Here is an 18,141-nt window from a genome sequence, read left to right on the forward strand (position 1 = left end):
AATGAGGTGCAAAAAAGAATATGGTCACATTGCCAAGACAAGACATTGCATCAAATGTGTGTGTGCATTTTAAATATTCTAAAATTCAAATTGTTCTCACAGGGGGTCCAGGAAGGCCATCCACTCCAGGCAATCCACTTTCACCTTTCTTTCCCTAAAAGACAACAAATATAAATAAAAAGTTATTTCATAGCATTAGGTGACCATGCACATATCTCCATAATACGGCTATTACTTTCGACCTTTTTCTTCCATATCCCTTTTTTTCCTTTCTGGGTAATCTGCTGGAGTCCTCTGCAGCACTTTAGGAACATCCACATTTCAACTCAGAGTGCCCTTAGCTGTCATATCAGGGTAAAGGTGAATAGACAGGCCTCAGCACCGGCACAAATGACTAATGAGAGTCCTGCTGCAGCGGAGGTGAGAGTAGCTCAATCTACAGCAATTCAGCCATACAGCCGGCTCTATCAGTGCTGGCAGCAGAGGAGACCATCCTATTACCAAAGCTTTCAACCTGCCTTTACCCCCCACACACGCACCTTGTTCATCTTCCAGCAAACCCGAAACCTAGAAAAAAATAGGTCAGGCTCTCCTCCCTCTGTGTGTTTTTACTCCTCAACAGACCATGAATCCACTTGGAGAGCCCCATGGGCCTGTAAAATGCTTCACTGTGACCTCCAATGAAATTATAAAATAAAAGAGTGGCTATGTAATGACACTTTTTTCTGTTCTAGGCAATGCCAATGCAATTGCTTTATTTGTGTTTTTAAAAAAACTGTAAAACCCTAAAACCCCAGGGCACATGTCCTGGCTGCTGAGGACAAAGTGTAGCCAGCATGGAGCTACCCAAGGAAAGAATATAAAACAGGCAAGGTGGAACTGAGCTACATAATATTACAAAGAATGGCATATCAGCATTTCATGAACATGAAAAAAATGAAAAATTAATTCTAATTGATCCATTACAAAAAGCTAATAACAGTCATTAAAGTAGCGAATAAGCTTTATTATACCAATTACTGCAGATTGGACTTCTATAACATGTCCTGGAGGCAAAGTGGCTGTGGAGTCGGAAATAATCTCATTGGTTACATTAAATTTCAGTGGGTGGGCTAGAAGTTTGTAAAGTCCGACCAAATTCAGTGTATTCACATGAAACCACGGTCAGCCCTCTCAAATTAGTCACCTCTGATTGTGTCTGCTAATGGTAGCAAGTAGGAGACAATTAAATTTATCTGACCCAAATACACTGATCAAGGAATATCCTTCTGAGAAAAGAATGAGAACGAGACACTTTAACAGCACACAGTGATTACCATGTGCCTCTCAAGCTATCCCATCAACCTTTGCACAATCAACGCCGCTATCACGAAATCTTATCTCCCTTACCTAGTTAGCCTGGCCTACTTACCAAGTTCAAACTAGCCTATACCTTTCTATGTAAACTAGTAGTGCTGACATTCCAACATTGTGAGTGCCATGGGCATTAAAGTCATTAAATCACTTAAATCATTTAAGTTTACCTGATAGCTGCTTTACATGTTAGTTAGCTGCTTTAGGTGTTAATTAGCTGCCTTACCAATTAGATAGATGATTTACATTTTAGTTAGAAGCTTAGCATATTAGCACTGTGCCAAAATAAATAAATAAATAAAACTGCTCTTTGGCTCTTTCTATTTAGGTGGAAGTCAAAGAGATTGTTTCTGCCCCTAGAAGGTCTCTATCTTTGATCAGTGTTTGTAAAATTAGAACTAAAACTCTATTCTTTTTAATACTGCATTGTGTACACTCAGACATCTGTGAGTGGGTTGCTTCAAACACAGCAGTAAGACTTAAGGGCACTTTACTACAGATGTGCATTAAAACTGAGATAGGTCAATTAATACTGTATGCTTTTTTTTTTTTTTTTTTTTTTTTTTTTTTTTTGCTTTGCAGTGACTTAACTGTACAGTGCAGTCATATTTAGAGAAAACATGAAACAATATTTCACAAAAAAGGAGACTCTTACCCTCTGGCCAAACTCTCCAGGCTCACCAGGTAAACCCTGTGGACCAGGGGGGCCCTGGGGAGAGAAATGGTATAATCAACTATAGTTCTCAGGACACATGACTGGGGTTTTCAACAACACATACCTGCTCAGGTCTACATTCATATGAGCAGGTGGCTTTTCAGCAAATCTATAAAACAAAACATCTTTTCTTCTTTTCCCTTACATTTTTTCCCTCTTTTTTCAAGTCACATGCATGCAAAAGGCAGTATGGAGGAAACAATAAATCCTGATCCTTACAGGGGGTCCTGGCAGCCCGTCGGCCCCTGGAGGCCCTGGAGGTCCAGCAGCTCCCTGAAATAGGTTAAATATATAAGCCTTGTACATACACATGCATTATTCATATGTTTTATAAGCAGGCCTAGAAACTTGTTTTAATGAGACATACTACATAGACTATTATTGAAAAGTTTCTTACCGTTTCTCCCTTCAAGCCCTCTTGCTGAAACTAAAATAAAAAGAGAAAATTAATGTATGTTCACACATGTTGCTTTTTTACACATCAATATGCCATTGTCAGACTCACTATGAATAAATATATCATACTCAACATCATTGGTGTTAGTGTTTAATAAAATTAACAGCACATTTCAAGTAATTACTGGAATAACAGTACCCTCCTACAGTTTTGTGCCATAAAGCTATTCAGCAGATTTCCGGTCAAATCCACCTTGGCAGTGAATGACATAAAATAGCGTGTAGAGGCTGGCAGTCTGTGTCATTATTTGTTATTGTCTCAAAATGAATGTGATTTATTGATGTTAGAATTCTACACAGGCCACCTTTATTACACACTCATTTTTAAACAAAAATGTGATATAAACCACAGTTTCTTGCACCCCTACAGCAGATTGTTTATCAGCAACCATACTTGCCAGTGGATTTCATAAAACCTTTCGATTCTATTTTTAGTACTTACCACATCCCCAGGTAATCCAGCAGGGCCGCTCTCCCCCTGTGAGACAGTTCACACAAGAGATCAAAACCTCTCCATTAGAATCAACACACTATGACAGTAAAGCCCCTTGAGCAAAACCTATGATAATGACATGGCAGAGACCATAGTTTCTCTGATGAAAGTGTGTTAAATATGTCTATATTATAGGCCTAAAGGAAAGCATGGAAACAAAAGTATAGCATTAAGGCAGAGTCTGTGTATGAACATGCACATATGTGCGTGTGTGTGCCTTTGTGTGTTTGTGTGCATGTTTGTATATGCACATGGGTGGGGTACATGCATGTCTACACCACTGAAACAATCAAGTCAGTAACAATCAAGTTACTGCAAGTCAGTAATTACAGACAGAGAAATGAATTCTGTAAAAATGTATTTTCACACAAAATGAATGCGCTGAATTTTATTGTAGATGGAGTAGTCTGGGAAATGATGGTATGTCACTCAAATGATTTATACCATTCCAGGTTAATATCAATATGCTTAAGGTAATATCCTCTTTGAATTGCTTCTAATCAAGAGCAGCGGGTGCTTTGCATGCAGCACAGAAGGGAAGTCATACCTTTTCGCCTTTAAATCCTGGGGCACCAGGTGCGCCAGCCAGTCCTGTCAAACCCTAATCAATATCATACAAATTTGCATTCGTAAAAATGCGATAACCGAAATCTGCCACAGATTAATATTTTAGGTCTATTTGAATCTACAAGACCTTGGCAGAGATTCAAAACTTACATCTATCCCAGGAGTACCAGGTTTTCCAGGCAACCCATCTAAGCCTGCAGCTCCCTAAAATTGGAAAGAAGTGTTCAGTAAAGCAGGTATCAATTATTGCAAACTCCAAAGCACAAAGTATGATTCAAAAGCATGCATGGCTTTTTGTTCTATAAATATTATAAATATTAGTCCCTTTTCCTGTGTGCTATTGCTGATGGGAATAATACAATACTGATTCAATTCATAGCCTGTGCATGAACACTTTAACATTTGCTTTTCTGAAAACTCAATGTCTCTAAGGGGAAAAATTTTTTACATTTGTAGTTTGTTTGGAAAGTCTAGTTAACATGAAAAGTGATAGCCACCATGGCTGAGCAGACAAAGAAAACAGTGCCACCTAGAGAAACTCAAGCAACAGTAAGAGCAAATCCAGGGGAAAAAGCATTACACCGAGCATCACACCCACATCATCTCTGGGAACTGCAGTGTGGAAATACCACAGTAATGAACACTTAGCACTGATGATGGGTACAAAAACAACACAAGAAATGTGTGGCCTGCCCCTTAAAACCAATGAATAACTCAAGAGAGTGTGTCATCCAAATCCCATCCATGATGTTTAGAACATAGTCAAATGGTGAATGTCTGGCACATCTGTCCATAATGTCTTCCGGCTTTTCAGTCAGCTAACTTTGCCCTGACCCTAACCCCCAGATGCCTTTTCTAAACCACCACTTCCCTTCATAACTTAAAGTCAGGCAAGTTCTTTCTCAGACATCATCTACAGGAAATTGTGGACTGACTGACAGACTGACAGCTCTAAAACTGAAAGCAGCAGCATCAGCAGGTTTGACCTGAACTTCACTGTTATGCTTAAAGAACGTGCTACACAACTTAGACTCAGCGGTGAAGAGGCACCATATGGCAAATAAATCTATGGACTGTATTTATTGCTTAGTACATTTTGCTCACAGCCTGTGAAGGTCATTTACAATCATTTTGACATTTCTCCAAGATAGATTTCTGGTTCCACTGATTCTTTTATCTGTACCTGGCCATTTACTTGAGCGCATGATAGAAATCATGATCAGAAGAACCTTTTGACACGCAGTAAGATGCATCAACAAATCAAATATTGCCTTTGTTGGAAAGTGCCAGTGTTGCCAGGAGATAAACTTTCACTGATGTATTACTCTGATACCACAGTGCACTTTGAAATGTGTTGTGTTATCATTGAGATGGCGAAGGGAGGAAGCTGTTAGCAACTCAGAGGAAACTTAAGACATCAACAAGGCTTCAGCAACCTTGAATGAGCTGCATTATGGCCAAACGCCCCCGCAGGTTCCCAGACAGGAAGTTTGCAGAGTGAATCAAGGAGGGCACATCTGTTTGCGCGATTAGACCTTTCAGTTCTCTGTTCCTCTGAGATGTGCGGCCTCTCTCAATGAATGAGTTAACCCCATCTTAAGGTTTTGTGAACACTATTCTGTGTCGATTCAGTTCAACATGGCTGTCAGTTCAAATTCCTGAGCCAACTGTGAAAACATGGGTAGGGAAAGTGAATGAGTGACATTCTACCATCCAAACAACTACTATTGAGCAAGGCATTGAACCCCAAGCTGCTCCAGTGGAGCTGGTCACTGGTCACCAATAGCAGACTGTGGTTGTAATAGAAAGTTCCCAGCGGTGGGCTGTTCTTAATGTTTTTATTATTCTTCTTATTCAGCTACCACAGCGGAGGAAAGGTACTGAGTATTGCTTACCTTGCTTCCTGGAGTTCCTTGTTCTCCTCTTAAACCTCTTTCACCCTACGATAAAACACAATAACAGCATTACAAAAGTATTCAGATCATTAAGACTGTAATATAGTAGAAACGTATGACAATTGTACTCACAGCAAGACCTGCAAGTCCACGTGCTCCAGGAGCTCCACGATCCCCTTGGACTCCCTGTATGATGAAAAACAAACAGTAACATATGCTGCATTCCAGGCCACCCGTAACTGGTGATCTACTGGTTAAAAGTGGGCCGGGCTATAGCCAAACCTGTGAATTCACACCTGTGAACTCGATTGTGCTCAACGTACTTGTTCAACGTCACGCAGTTTATGTTTTATACACAAGAATTGCAGTCCAACTGGAGACGGTTGTTCTTAAAGTAAATATTGTATTGGGTAGAGATAAAAAGTATTTTTTTACATTGTAAATACTACATATATCATTACCTGTTAAGTGTATGAAATTAAATAACATAAGCACGCCCACAGCACGTTCCGCCATTGCCAGTTGTAATAAGAATGTTTGTCGGTTTGAAGTTATGACTCGTGACTTTGAAGTTGTGATTCACAGGTACAATTCCCCGCTGGAACGCAACAATATATAATATTAGTGGAAGTCAATATATGTCATTATGTCATTAATACCAAGTGTGTTATGTCAAATAGCTTCTGTGAAAAAGGCCAATTATATCTCTTGTGTTATATGTCACTCAAATAGGACCTCAGCAAAGTTGCATCTGTCACCTACTCTGTATCATGGGCTAACTAAGAACTGCAGTGTCAGGGTTAAATCAACTTAACAGTTTTAACTGACCAATAAAGAAACAAGACACTCCAAAAGAGTAACAACAGCTGTCCGTGATGAGACCCCCACGGGAGAAGCTTGACATCCGACCTCTCCTCTCATTCTCATTCTCCCTTCCCGTACAGGAAGAAGAAAGTCCCTTTGATAATTTATTGCAAGAATGTCTGTGGTTTTTCAAAAAAAATCTAATTTAAGCTAGTTTTCCCAAATATGAATCAGTCCAAATGACAAACAGTGTAGTTGCTGCTCTTGGCTACAACATTCAGGTCACATCGGAGTAACCACTGGCACGTCTTGACATTTAAAAAAGCAACAGCTTGGAACTGTTCATGCGTTTGAACCTATTTGAAGCTTCCTGCTTCCTTTGTTACTCCTGATGGTTTTTTTTCCCACAGTAAGCAAACATACACTGTACTAAGTGACGCATTCCAGGTCATGTTTTACAGCAATTCAGACATTGCATTGTCAAGCTCAAACCAGTTGCTGGATGCCATGAAGTAATAATTACATTTTAACAGTTGTTGTCACAAAATGACTTCATGTATGCAAATCATTTATTTTATAATAAATGACTTGATCATTCCTTACACCTGCCTACAGGTGTTTCCTTGCTGATGGCATTAGGAAGTCAGAGAAATTTGTCCATCTCCAAATCCCTCAACTAATGTTCACCAGTTAAAAATTGAGAAAAAATAATTGTCTTTTTATGTAATGCTTACTTAATCGAATTTGTAGTGAATTCAATTTTAATATTTACTGCTGGACAAATGAGGTTAATTTTTTCTCTACTCTTTTCTTTTCCACCTGAAATCTGAGGTGAATGGTAAGGCAGACGCTTGTATCTACCGTCTTTCCCCTATGACTTGAATACAGCATTTCCCTGGTTTGGTATTTCCTGTGTTCAATCAAAAGGGGGCGATCGTTCCTTCCAGTTCGGGGCAGGGCAGCCTGTCACAGCTCATTGGCCAAACCCAAGCCAGCACCTCTCCTCCTCTGTCTCACTGTTTCTCCAGCTGCTGCTCCAGCTCAGAGAAAGTCAACCAAACTGGTCCCCTTTTTCACAGGAAATCGATAACAAGCTGAGAGGTAATTGTCCAGAAAAATGTATGTACGCCCACTTAACAGAACAAGGGCGTCTCTGACAGCAGCGCAGACAAACAGAATATAACAAACCCTGCCTGAAGTTTTTTTTTATTTTATTTTTTCACATCAAAACTATGTTAAAATCCTCCATCAGTGTGCCAAATTCACATGCATTTACCCTTGAATGGATTTAAAAGTAGAATATATAGTTTACCAACCTTTGCTCCAGCTGGGCCTGGCAACCCTACAACACCAGCCACTCCTGGTTCACCCTATTTGAAAAATATATATATATGAGAACATATATTCATATACTAGCAATTTGTCAAGATATTGCTTTATTTTGAAGTTGTTTCTTACTTTTTCTCCTGAATCACCTGGCAAGCCATCAATCCCTGGCACACCACCGTTTCCCTGTCAGATGGTCGGAAACACACAATTAATACAGATATTTTTAAGATTCTTGAAGATCTTCAAAATATAGGAATGAAGTCCCAACAGGTCCGTCTTCTCAAATGTCGCACCTTCTCTCCTTTTTGTCCGTCAGCACCTGTCAACCCTATGCTGCCTCTATCACCCTGTAAACAGAAAGCAAGTATTTAGTTTGGCTGGGCATTAATACATAAGCATGCAGGGATGCCGGTAATGCAGGCAGTGTGGTGATGACGTGCTGTCACAGTATCAACCTGGTAGCATCACAGAACATGGTTTAGTACACAACTGTCAAAGGATTAACATCAAACAAAGTAACACATGTTAGGGTTGGATTAATGGACTTGATGAATTGAACAAAAACACAACACAACATTCTGAAGCCAACTTGGGACAAAGGCAGAAAATCAAAGACAGACAGAACACAAAGAGTTACATATAAAGAGACACAAAAAGACATACACAAACAAAACTTTTGAGCAATGGTTTCGGAGCCAGAATATGCTAACAGCTGTTAAGACGGTTCACCGAGACCCACTATGGTCAGCGCAGACATCCAAGCAAATACTCAAGGAACAATGGCTTTCCATTGTCTTTCAGACGTTGCATTTTTGGTTTCTACACTGATGTCATCCCCAGTGCCAAGGAATCCCTTGGAGTTTGAAAGCTGGACTGGGCGAAAAAGTAATAGCTGTTAAATTACACGGTACCACGATGTCTTGCCCACCGCAAACTTCGCTCTACTTCATAAAGCCCTTTACAAGTCACAGAAGGCTGGCCTTTAATTATTTTTGGAGCTTATATCATTTTAAACGCACGTCACCTCTTTTATCACCAAGATTAGGAAAAGGTCCTTGATCTACTGAGCCCTATAACGAAAACGACATTATCTATAAAAACCATTGCTACATGGGGAATTGCTTGTTCTAGACTCTTAAAGATGCATTTAGAGGCAATCAGCGTGGGATGAATTCACTTTCACCCCATGCAACTCTTTGACCGGCATTGCCATTTTTACCACAGCATAAGGCCAACTTACGTCATTTTTAAAGTTTAAAAACTTAACAACAAAATTGCATACTTCTCTGGTGGGAGGAGAAGACAGATACCCATGCAGAAAGTTGAAGATACAGCAAAAAAGCAACAGGGATATCTTGCATTAAAGTTTATTTTATGCAGTTTTACCAATAAACTTGAATATAAATCTGTACCATGGAGTGAGCATCACTTTACATGACTGCTTTACTAGGTTTAAAACATTCTTCAGGCCATAAATCTATGAGCTACCTACCAATAAATCTCAATGATGACACACAGCTAGGGGCATGCTTATCCACAGTTATCTGGAGTGTATTTCCTGCTTGTAAATGCCACTAAAACAGAGATGTTAAATGTTGAACAAAGACACAAAAGGTCTCATGTTGTGGATGCCACTTCAATTTTTAAGGATTGTCAAACTAACCAAACTACAGTTGAAAATTTTGGTGATATATCAAACTCAAGTGTTCACTGGGAAAAAGACTTTTGACTCCTCTTTCCAGCCAGACCCTGAGGAAGACCCAGCACAGGTCAAAACCGGTCAGCGTTCTCCTTTACTTTGTATGTTTTTAACTGGGATATACCCTAACAAATAAAGGCATTTTAACTTACATCATTGGCTCAGTGTAAGCCTGAAGTAAGCCCATGGGGCTCCTCTTCTCTATCAAACTCAAGTACTGAAAACCTTCAACATGTCAAAAATACTGAGGGTGTGGGAGGATGTGGGTGATATGATCGAAAATTCGATCACATCACCCATATTTTGACCTCCCCCAACTGACCACAATTCAATCCAGACCTGGCTTTAAAATGCTTCTCCTAATGTATAATTTGTTACGCGGGCCTGTGCCAACATCTCTGTCTGATCCCATCATTCCTCATGAGCTCCCTCATGCCCTCTGATCACAGGACATTGGTTACTTTAATGTTCACAGAATCAAGAAGAAATCAGAGGGCTGCAGAGCATTTTCCTAGCAAGCTCCTTATCTCTGGAACCAGTTCCCTCTTGCTGTTATGGAAGTGAATTATTTGGAAATCTTTGGAAATCCAAACTGAAAACCTGTTTTGTCATTGCTATTAATGAAACCTTAACCTATCCTGACCAGGGACAGCACAGCCTTTTCTCTCATTTTATCTAGACAGCATTAACATGGAAACCCAGTCTAGGTCTGGTATATCAGTATTATTTCTCCAACTGTCTGCAATCTGATTAAGTACATGCCTAAGCATGCCTGAGAAACATTGGGTTGGGCCTATTTTCAGAGATACATGGAGATGCAGGTAACAGTTTTAGACACAGCTGAAAATGGCCTGGAAGTGGGACAGTGATTTACACCAGGCCAAGTACCTTACCCTAACCTTAACCCTAAGCAAACCCACGCCTAAACTTAACTATCTCTAACCAGTTTAAGAGTGCTCGTCGTTGGTCTAAAACTGGATCAGGCAGTCTCCTTCACGGCATCACAAAGACATTGGGTTTTCTTGGGAGATTTTCTTCCTTGACTTCACTGAGGGTCTCAAGTTGTTGGTGCTAGGAAGAGTAGGTGAGGTTATGAAGGCCTGTTACATCCTGCAATATGCTATCGTGTCGTGTGATTGTTAACTGGTTAGCTTAAGATTTTTCTGTTCTTTGTAAAGTCCTTTGAAATGCTTTTGTGATGAAAGGCAGAAATAAACCCTCAGCTGAGATGATTTGTGTGTCCACATGGCCATAATTCAAGGGCGTAACTTGATCTCAGTGCGTTAATGTGATATTTTAAAGTAAGAGCTGTTCTGCATGCGTTATGCTTTTCTACATCCCCTGTATCATACAAAATAATGTACAATACAGGTGCATTCTCATTGCCATCAAATACCATAGCAGATAAGATGAAGCAGAGAAGCGAGAAAAGTTAATGTCCCTTCTTCCAGACCACTTGTGGCCATTTTAAGTATCCCTCTCTGGACAGCTTGTATGATACATGCCTAGGATTTTGTCTGAGGAAATAAATTATACTCTGAGGCTCCCAACTGGCACTGCCAAGCAATACCGAGGCTGTGATTTAAACAGACTGGGTGGGCGTCTGCGTAGGCCTGCCCTCTCTGCTACACATCCTCTGTGGTAACCTGTCCTGTAATTCTGAACACAGCTATAAGCATTTTCCTGGCCACTCCTTAGAAAGTACAGTGATGTTTAATACTATTTCATAGGAACTTTGAGGATTTTTTGCCTACATCTTCGTCACTGTACAATATAAGGCATATGTACATGAAATATGCACGAAGACAACCATGCATTGGTGTCAACAAGCTCATGCAGTGTCAGAATGGAAAGGTTCATTAAGCACAGAAAAGGTTTTCTTACCTTCTCCCCTCTGTCGCCTTTGACAGAGACTACTTTGCCCTGCAAATAATTAATCGATAAGGATCAATTATTATCGAGGCAGGAAGAAATGCAGAGGAGAATATAGGAGGATGGCATGCAATCTGAGATGACTGAAAGGCTTTTTTTTATCTAAATCTACCAACAAAGCTTTTCGTATTGCACAGTATCTTTCTGAGACTCTGATAACAGCATTACGCACACTGATTTTTAATTAATCAGCTATTAGCTAATTATTTTTGTTTTCTCACAAAACCCACTGTTATTAAATGAGCACACTTTTAAATTTTTCATACAGTTTCTCCTTTTTGTCCTCTGAGGCCAGGGGGTCCAATGGCGCCCTGAGGGCCAGTGTCACCCTGAAAAGGCAGGCATGTTCACAGAATGAAAAAGTACATCAAACAGCTCTGAAACAACTGGGAAAAAATGAAATATTTTGTTGCACACGAAATATTGGTAAAAAGGAGCGGAAGATGACCTTTTCACCCTTGGGACCTGCAACACCAGGTGCACCGATCTCTCCCTGTAGGAAATGGAAATATGGACATCTTTCGAAAGCCATGAAATAAAATATTCTCACTGATCCATGGGATTGTCAAAGATAGATGAAGTCTGTCATGGTAAAGTAAAATCAAGTGATGGGTGCATTGCAGGGATCTTACCCTCTCTCCAGGGGGGCAGGAACAGTTGGCTTCAGGGCCTCTTTTCTGCTCCCCAACTGTGGGTGTCGGGGTGGGGATCTCCAGAGGGGGTGCCTCTGTCACAACTTTCTTGGGGCACTGAAATCATGGAAATTAATGTAAATAATGGTAATCAAATCCCAAAAAAACATTCGCATGGCAGTGTGATTGAGCTGTTTTGGAGCTTCTCAGCTATTGGGAAACTATGGCTGTGAACACCAAAATGTGTTAAAAAATACAGTTTGGCTGATAAATTTCTCTGCTGTTTTTGACTGGTGACTTGGTCATTTTTCCACTGATACATTTGACTGATTTTGTGAATAGACGTGCGCTTGTTAGCTATGCAACCACAGTATCTAGTCAGCTAACAATCACTGTGGTTAGAAAGCATTGTGGTTAGTTGTGGATATAAGTTGCAAGCTATCCTATAACACATATGATATATCAATAACCTCAGTTACTGTATCACAGTAGTCTATATTTGTAAACAAATCTACTTAATCAGACTATTCACTTTTGCATTACTAAACTGATTCATATGTACAATGCAACTTTATTCATACCTCTTTTTCTAGCCCAGTTAGGCTTCTATACATTTAGACATTATTAATTTCCAGCCAGTTCTCCAGTATGTGTCAATAATGGTGCCAGAGGTAATTGATATAAAATTTGTGACATTGTAAAGCCTCTGTTGTCATCTTAAACTTGGTAGGCCTATATACTTGACCAAAAAGTTGCGGAACACGTATAATACTCACTGGCCCATTAGGTAGATCACAGCAGGTTTCCAGCTCTGCATGCTTGGAATCACAGTAAATCATCATCCTCTGGAGGTCAAACTGCATGGACAGAGTTATACAGACACTTAACTGATGAACAGATCAAACACACAAGAATAACCTTGGCTTACATTACAGCGTCTCTAGAGCTAAGTATGTGGAGCAATCCAAAATAAGTCACTAATAACTCATGATGGCCACCGAAGTTACTACACATGAGGGATGAGGGTAAAGACTCACATCAATCGGTACACTGTCATAAAGCCTCTTTCCAATCACTGTTTTGCCTTGGATGTCGATGTCCTCCCTGTCTTCAATGGGCAGAGTCTGGATGTGTTTGCAGTCCAGGTACAGAGATACAGACTTGGCCTCCACACTGAGAGCAATCTTGTGCCAGTTACGGTCAAACAGGTTGTCGACTTCAGGGTTCTTGAAGACTGCTCTGACGGCGTCTTTGGTCAGTCCAACAGCATTGTACTCCACTGCCTTGTTCTCACCGTCCAGGCGGATAGACACCTGGTAAGTCAAAGGCAGGATAATGTTGATGATAATGTTGATAATGTTCAGCAGTTTGAAAAATAGCATTGTTAATTCTGGATTCATTCATTAAATTTCCATTATTTAAATGAGATGCAATGTTAGAAAATACTTACAGCGAGGTGCAGTGACTCAGGATTCAGGTCTTGTTTTTAAATTTATGACCAGAAGTCTTACTAATTAATGTAATAGTTCATTCTGGCAGACTTGACATTGGTATATAATTCCACATTTTGCACCCATTAATTTAAAGAGGAGCCTCATAGTCAGTGAGCTGACCGTAGAATTTACTTCACCCTGTAATTGGCCAAATCTGGATACATAAATAGTTGAATTTACTCCTATTTACATTTGGCCTACCCACCTGTGGGATTCCATATTTGTCGAAAACCTGCCAGAGGTACCAATCCTCACGTCGTGAGGTTTTCCTGAATTTGAATGTTGTCACAAAGGCATATTCATCTGGTAAACCTTGAGGGAACACATCTCTGTGGAACAAAAGCATATGTTCATTGGTAACATAAACTATGCTATTTTACTACTTTGTAAAACAAATAGTTACAATGGACATTTTCCCAGTAGCTATGTTTTCATTTTTACAGGAAATAGCAGGTAAACACAGATGTTACCAATAACATTAATTGAGGCTCCCACAGTGGAGCACGGAGGTCAGCTCAGCACCAGCTATTTTATCTTACATGGAGTCATCTTCCTGCTTAAAGAAGGAAGAGACCAACATGTTGTCTGTGGAGTCAAGCCATTGGCTAAGTGTTGCTTGCTGCTAGCATACAGTTTGACGTCTGCCTCCCATCCGTGCAAAATGCCAAATTCTCTCCTGGAGACTTTGCCAAACGTTTTGTTTGGATATCGTAAAACAGCAATAATCCGTGGGTATTTCCCTCCCCATTCCTCCTTGCACCTGATGTAACATTTTTTGTTTTTTGGCTGGATGCTCACCAGGTCCCAGGACACAGGTGATGAATCTCTTCTGCCAGTCACGATACTGTAACCCTAGTTCCTTAAGCACAGACAGAGCCCTCTACCTATGAACCCCGCTGCTCCTACACCGCTCACTGAAGAGGGCTACTAATGCTGGATGGTGATACTGTTGATGATATACTGACTTGCACTGTAATGCACTGTAATGCACTACAGTTGGATTAGACTGGCAAACTAAAAAATGCAAGTTCTTAGTGAGCTCGTCTGCACCTACGATTGGAGAGCCATTACTCAAAGAGTCCAGTAGAAGGCTCCATCTGTGTCTGTAAACCTTGGGCTACAATATTGTAATGTTCATTCCAATTGGCTGTGATGCATTCAAAGCTGTTCTGATAATGCACCAAATCAAAATCATTTACTTTCTTTCTCTTTTGATTATAAAGATGATGATATGACACCACATTTTTTTTTAAAAGCAGCAAGCCACTGGAGGCAGTGATTTACAGTGATTTATTCCTAGGCCCATGCCATAAAGGCATGAGGGCCTGCCCACTATAAAAAGAACAGAATCTATTTTGACAAGACCCATTAATTTTGGAAGTACATAAAACTGACTGTTGAAAAACTGTGCCACATAAAAAGAAATGTTTCAGATGCACATATGCTTCTGTTTACAGGATAGCCACTGGAATAGGCTGCTGCACCTGTACAAAAAGCACAGACTTAAATCTTCCAAACTACATGTTTCAAATTTCAACATTAGTTTCAAAATGTACCAAAACAAATAAAAAAATGTATTGGTACATCAAGGTGACCTTCAGTTGAAATTGTCAACAGCCTATTGGAAATATATATATATATATATTTCCAGCCCCCAACATTAATTTCAACAGAATAAACTCACACTGGCAGGGTTTTTGTTTGTTTGTTTGTTTGTTTGTTTGTTTGTTTTGTTAATTTTGACCTATGCTTTCTGAAGAACATGTTAAATGTACTTTTTGCAGTATTATTCTCATGTGGTGTGCATTTTTATTTAGGTCTAAAGGATAGGATCAGTATTTTTCAACCTAGCTTGTATTAAAATGTTGATACACATAATTTATGTTTGTGTACAGCACAATCTCATTGCTAAGTTAGCTGCTGCTGCAACTCAGTCCAATTGCCATGCACTTTCAGCCTCAAAAACCATCATGAACATGCTTTATGAAAATGGGAAACTCACAACAGAGCCAAATACATCTTAAAATTGCCCATCTAAAATGGAATGGAATTGAAATGGTGCTTTCTAGCATGTTTTTTTAAGCATTCCACACAATTCTGCTACTGAATTGGCAAATGTGTTCACTTGACCTCCGAGCTTAGAGCCTCTGTCTTGTAACTTTGGACAACACACAGGGTATCATAGAATCAAATGGATGTTCTTTTGCTTGGTATTCCCTTTGGTATTTATTTTTCTTCTTCCTCTTTTCATTCATTAACCTGAGTTGATACCATGAATGCCATGTTATCACAGGACAATTTACAAGATGGATGTCCTTAGGTCAGAGTCTCCATCACTGCAACATTAACCACAGCAGAATGATGTGGATGTATAAAAGGCGACGCATTATCGATAATGGCTAAATAAAACTTGTTAGAAAGCACTGTTTGCAGCCATTTTTCAAGTGGGCAATTTCAACGTTTCACATTTTCAAAAAGGGTAGGATCTTATCACAAGCAGTGAGGCTGTGCTATATGTTTATCAATCAATATTTTAATATTGCCTGGGTTATATAAAGCACCATAGAAATAAAGAAAGAAATACAGCCTTGGTTGACAAATAGCAAATCTATCCATTCAGTGTCAGTGTCCAACACTATTCAGTGTGTTGCACATGTTAGTTCATGATATTCAGTTATATATATGCTCAGGGGCGATGGGGTGGTCACTTACTCTGTCTGCTGGACAATTGGCATCGTCCCAAGGCGAACATAAGAACTTTGGCCTTCATCAACTCTGGTTCCCAAAATATCTCTCACATTAAAGTACTCCATCAGGTCAAACCCTGCAGCAACAGGGAAGAATAGCCCTAGTCAGACTCCAGACTCTGTTTCTCTCTCTCTCTCTCTCTCTCTCACACACACACACACACACACATGCAGGTACACACACACATACAGTATAAGGAGTATACAGTCATATGAAACTCAGTTGTGGTTTTGCCAGATTTCAAGGGGATGCTGTTTAATTGGGTCAGTCCCACCACACCCTTCAGCCATTGTGTTTATGGCTTTTTGGATAAAGCTTAAACTCATGTTATTACTAAATAAATGGAAAAGAGACACATTTATTTACCACTCAAATATTTCTTAGATATGCTGCCAGAAAGGCAAAAACTAGTTACCATATGCAACTACGGCAAGCTCTCGTGAGTGTGTGTTTGTGTGTCTGCGTGTGTGTGTGTGTGTGTGTGTGTGTGTGTGTGTACTGTGCTACAGCATCTGATGTGAAGTGGCAAAACCACAGACCATATTTAGGTGGTTTAGAAAGGACACTCCCTTGTACAACAAACAACTGCTGTAGCTATGGCAATGCCAGCAGGATCTTTAATGCCGCCACTTTATCCATTTGATCTCAGTGAAAGCCAGTGATTATGTTGTGTGGATTGAGCTGAACTGAAGGCATACTGTGCTGTTAATGCCATAGTGGGTCAAGTAGATGATGTCAGCTTTCTTAAATGGCTTTTGTAATGCAGGAAAATCTTGAAGATGGAGGGTTTCCAGTGGGAATAGGAACACCACTCGTGCGCTACTTAACATTGTTTGCACTGTCAACTGAGGAAACCTATGCATTATAAAAGCAGTAACATGAGAGTCCAGCAAAAGCCAGCTTGATGTCTTTGGAAATAGCCTAGAAACCGTAGCTGGAAACAGGTGGCAATGCACACGGGCTGCCCCTGTGCCATTAGCAACAGAGTAAAAAATAACATTTAAAACAAGAGCCTCATAACAGAACTGAATAGCTGTGGGGATCAGCAGTCTGCCACAGCCACTTTGTCTGTCAGGAAGGGCCACCACATGACTCGAATGCAGGGTTAATAGTAACATGTTACAGTACTTTTTGTCCTAGCAATCTGTGCAAATGAGATCAGCTTTCTGCTTTAAAAACAGCAACAGCCTTGTGCTGCATTTTAAAACAATGGCCAACAACACACGTGGCAGCAAGACAGTATTGCCACAGCATGTTCAGCAAGAGTAACTTTGTAACTTAACCCAGCGACAGAAGGCAATGAAGTAGAATAACTGACCCCAGCACTGGGTGCAGATGATGCTATTAGATCCAGAACGCAATCAACTATTTTATACTAGAGTTGGTGAAATGTTGGTCGATAAGCCATACAGCTGTAGGGTTTCCTGGCCCTGTGTCCGCTCCGTCACCGTGCTTGCACCATGCACATTCGCTCTCCGTGCTGTTTCCGTGGCTGTTTGCGACGATCTCAGTGCAGACCTGTAATTTGGACTGGCAACGGATAATGTATAATCAACCCAAAAAGTTATTTTGGACAGCCAAGAACGACCAATGGGGTGATGTGCGGGAAAAGCCAGATGAGTTCACTGACTGGGAGAGGCAAGTGCATGCACACTGGATTCTTTTGATCAGGGCAGATGGCAACGTGCGTGCAGGAGACGGCAGGGACTGAGCCGCAAAGGCACTCTGGTCTCTTGTGTGTGTTCAGCACCTCTGATGGGTCAGACCAGACAACACATGGTGCACACAAGTCTGACTCAGCCCCACTGTTATCTCTTGGCAATCAGTTGCGAGTAATCTTGACATTTATTACATAGAATTACAAACACTGTGCATATACAGCGCTAAATACTGTTTGCATAGTGCTCGGCTGTATGGAGAGAACATCTCTAAGCACTTAGCCACAAATTGCTAATCCTAATCTGTTCCTCATGTCTTTGATTTGCTTTAGCCAAATGTACTTGACTTTGTATTCCTTTGGGTTAG

At 40.3% G+C, this 18,141-nt stretch overlaps 1 protein-coding gene across 1 annotated transcript in view; it reads right to left on the minus strand.

Moving 5' to 3' along the window:
* Positions 1 to 18,141, minus strand: part of col22a1 (collagen, type XXII, alpha 1) — a 45,291-nt gene that overhangs the window by 20,631 nt on the left and 6,519 nt on the right. The window contains exons 4-23 of the mRNA XM_030063941.1: positions 16,081 to 16,192; positions 13,574 to 13,697; positions 12,913 to 13,188; positions 12,652 to 12,732; positions 11,876 to 11,992; positions 11,692 to 11,736; positions 11,510 to 11,572; positions 11,196 to 11,234; positions 7,906 to 7,959; positions 7,742 to 7,795; positions 7,600 to 7,653; positions 5,612 to 5,665; positions 5,480 to 5,524; positions 3,735 to 3,788; positions 3,565 to 3,618; positions 2,967 to 3,002; positions 2,466 to 2,495; positions 2,288 to 2,341; positions 2,009 to 2,062; positions 101 to 154 (exon numbers count right to left, since the gene is read on the minus strand). Coding sequence (XP_029919801.1) covers positions 101 to 154; positions 2,009 to 2,062; positions 2,288 to 2,341; positions 2,466 to 2,495; positions 2,967 to 3,002; positions 3,565 to 3,618; positions 3,735 to 3,788; positions 5,480 to 5,524; positions 5,612 to 5,665; positions 7,600 to 7,653; positions 7,742 to 7,795; positions 7,906 to 7,959; positions 11,196 to 11,234; positions 11,510 to 11,572; positions 11,692 to 11,736; positions 11,876 to 11,992; positions 12,652 to 12,732; positions 12,913 to 13,188; positions 13,574 to 13,697; positions 16,081 to 16,192 — 1,454 coding nt within the window. The remainder of the gene's footprint in view (positions 1 to 100; positions 155 to 2,008; positions 2,063 to 2,287; positions 2,342 to 2,465; positions 2,496 to 2,966; positions 3,003 to 3,564; positions 3,619 to 3,734; positions 3,789 to 5,479; positions 5,525 to 5,611; positions 5,666 to 7,599; positions 7,654 to 7,741; positions 7,796 to 7,905; positions 7,960 to 11,195; positions 11,235 to 11,509; positions 11,573 to 11,691; positions 11,737 to 11,875; positions 11,993 to 12,651; positions 12,733 to 12,912; positions 13,189 to 13,573; positions 13,698 to 16,080; positions 16,193 to 18,141) is intronic.

Source organism: Myripristis murdjan, chromosome 11, assembly GCF_902150065.1.
Source record: "Myripristis murdjan chromosome 11, fMyrMur1.1, whole genome shotgun sequence".
In the NCBI taxonomy this organism is placed as follows: Eukaryota; Metazoa; Chordata; class Actinopteri; order Holocentriformes; family Holocentridae; genus Myripristis; species Myripristis murdjan.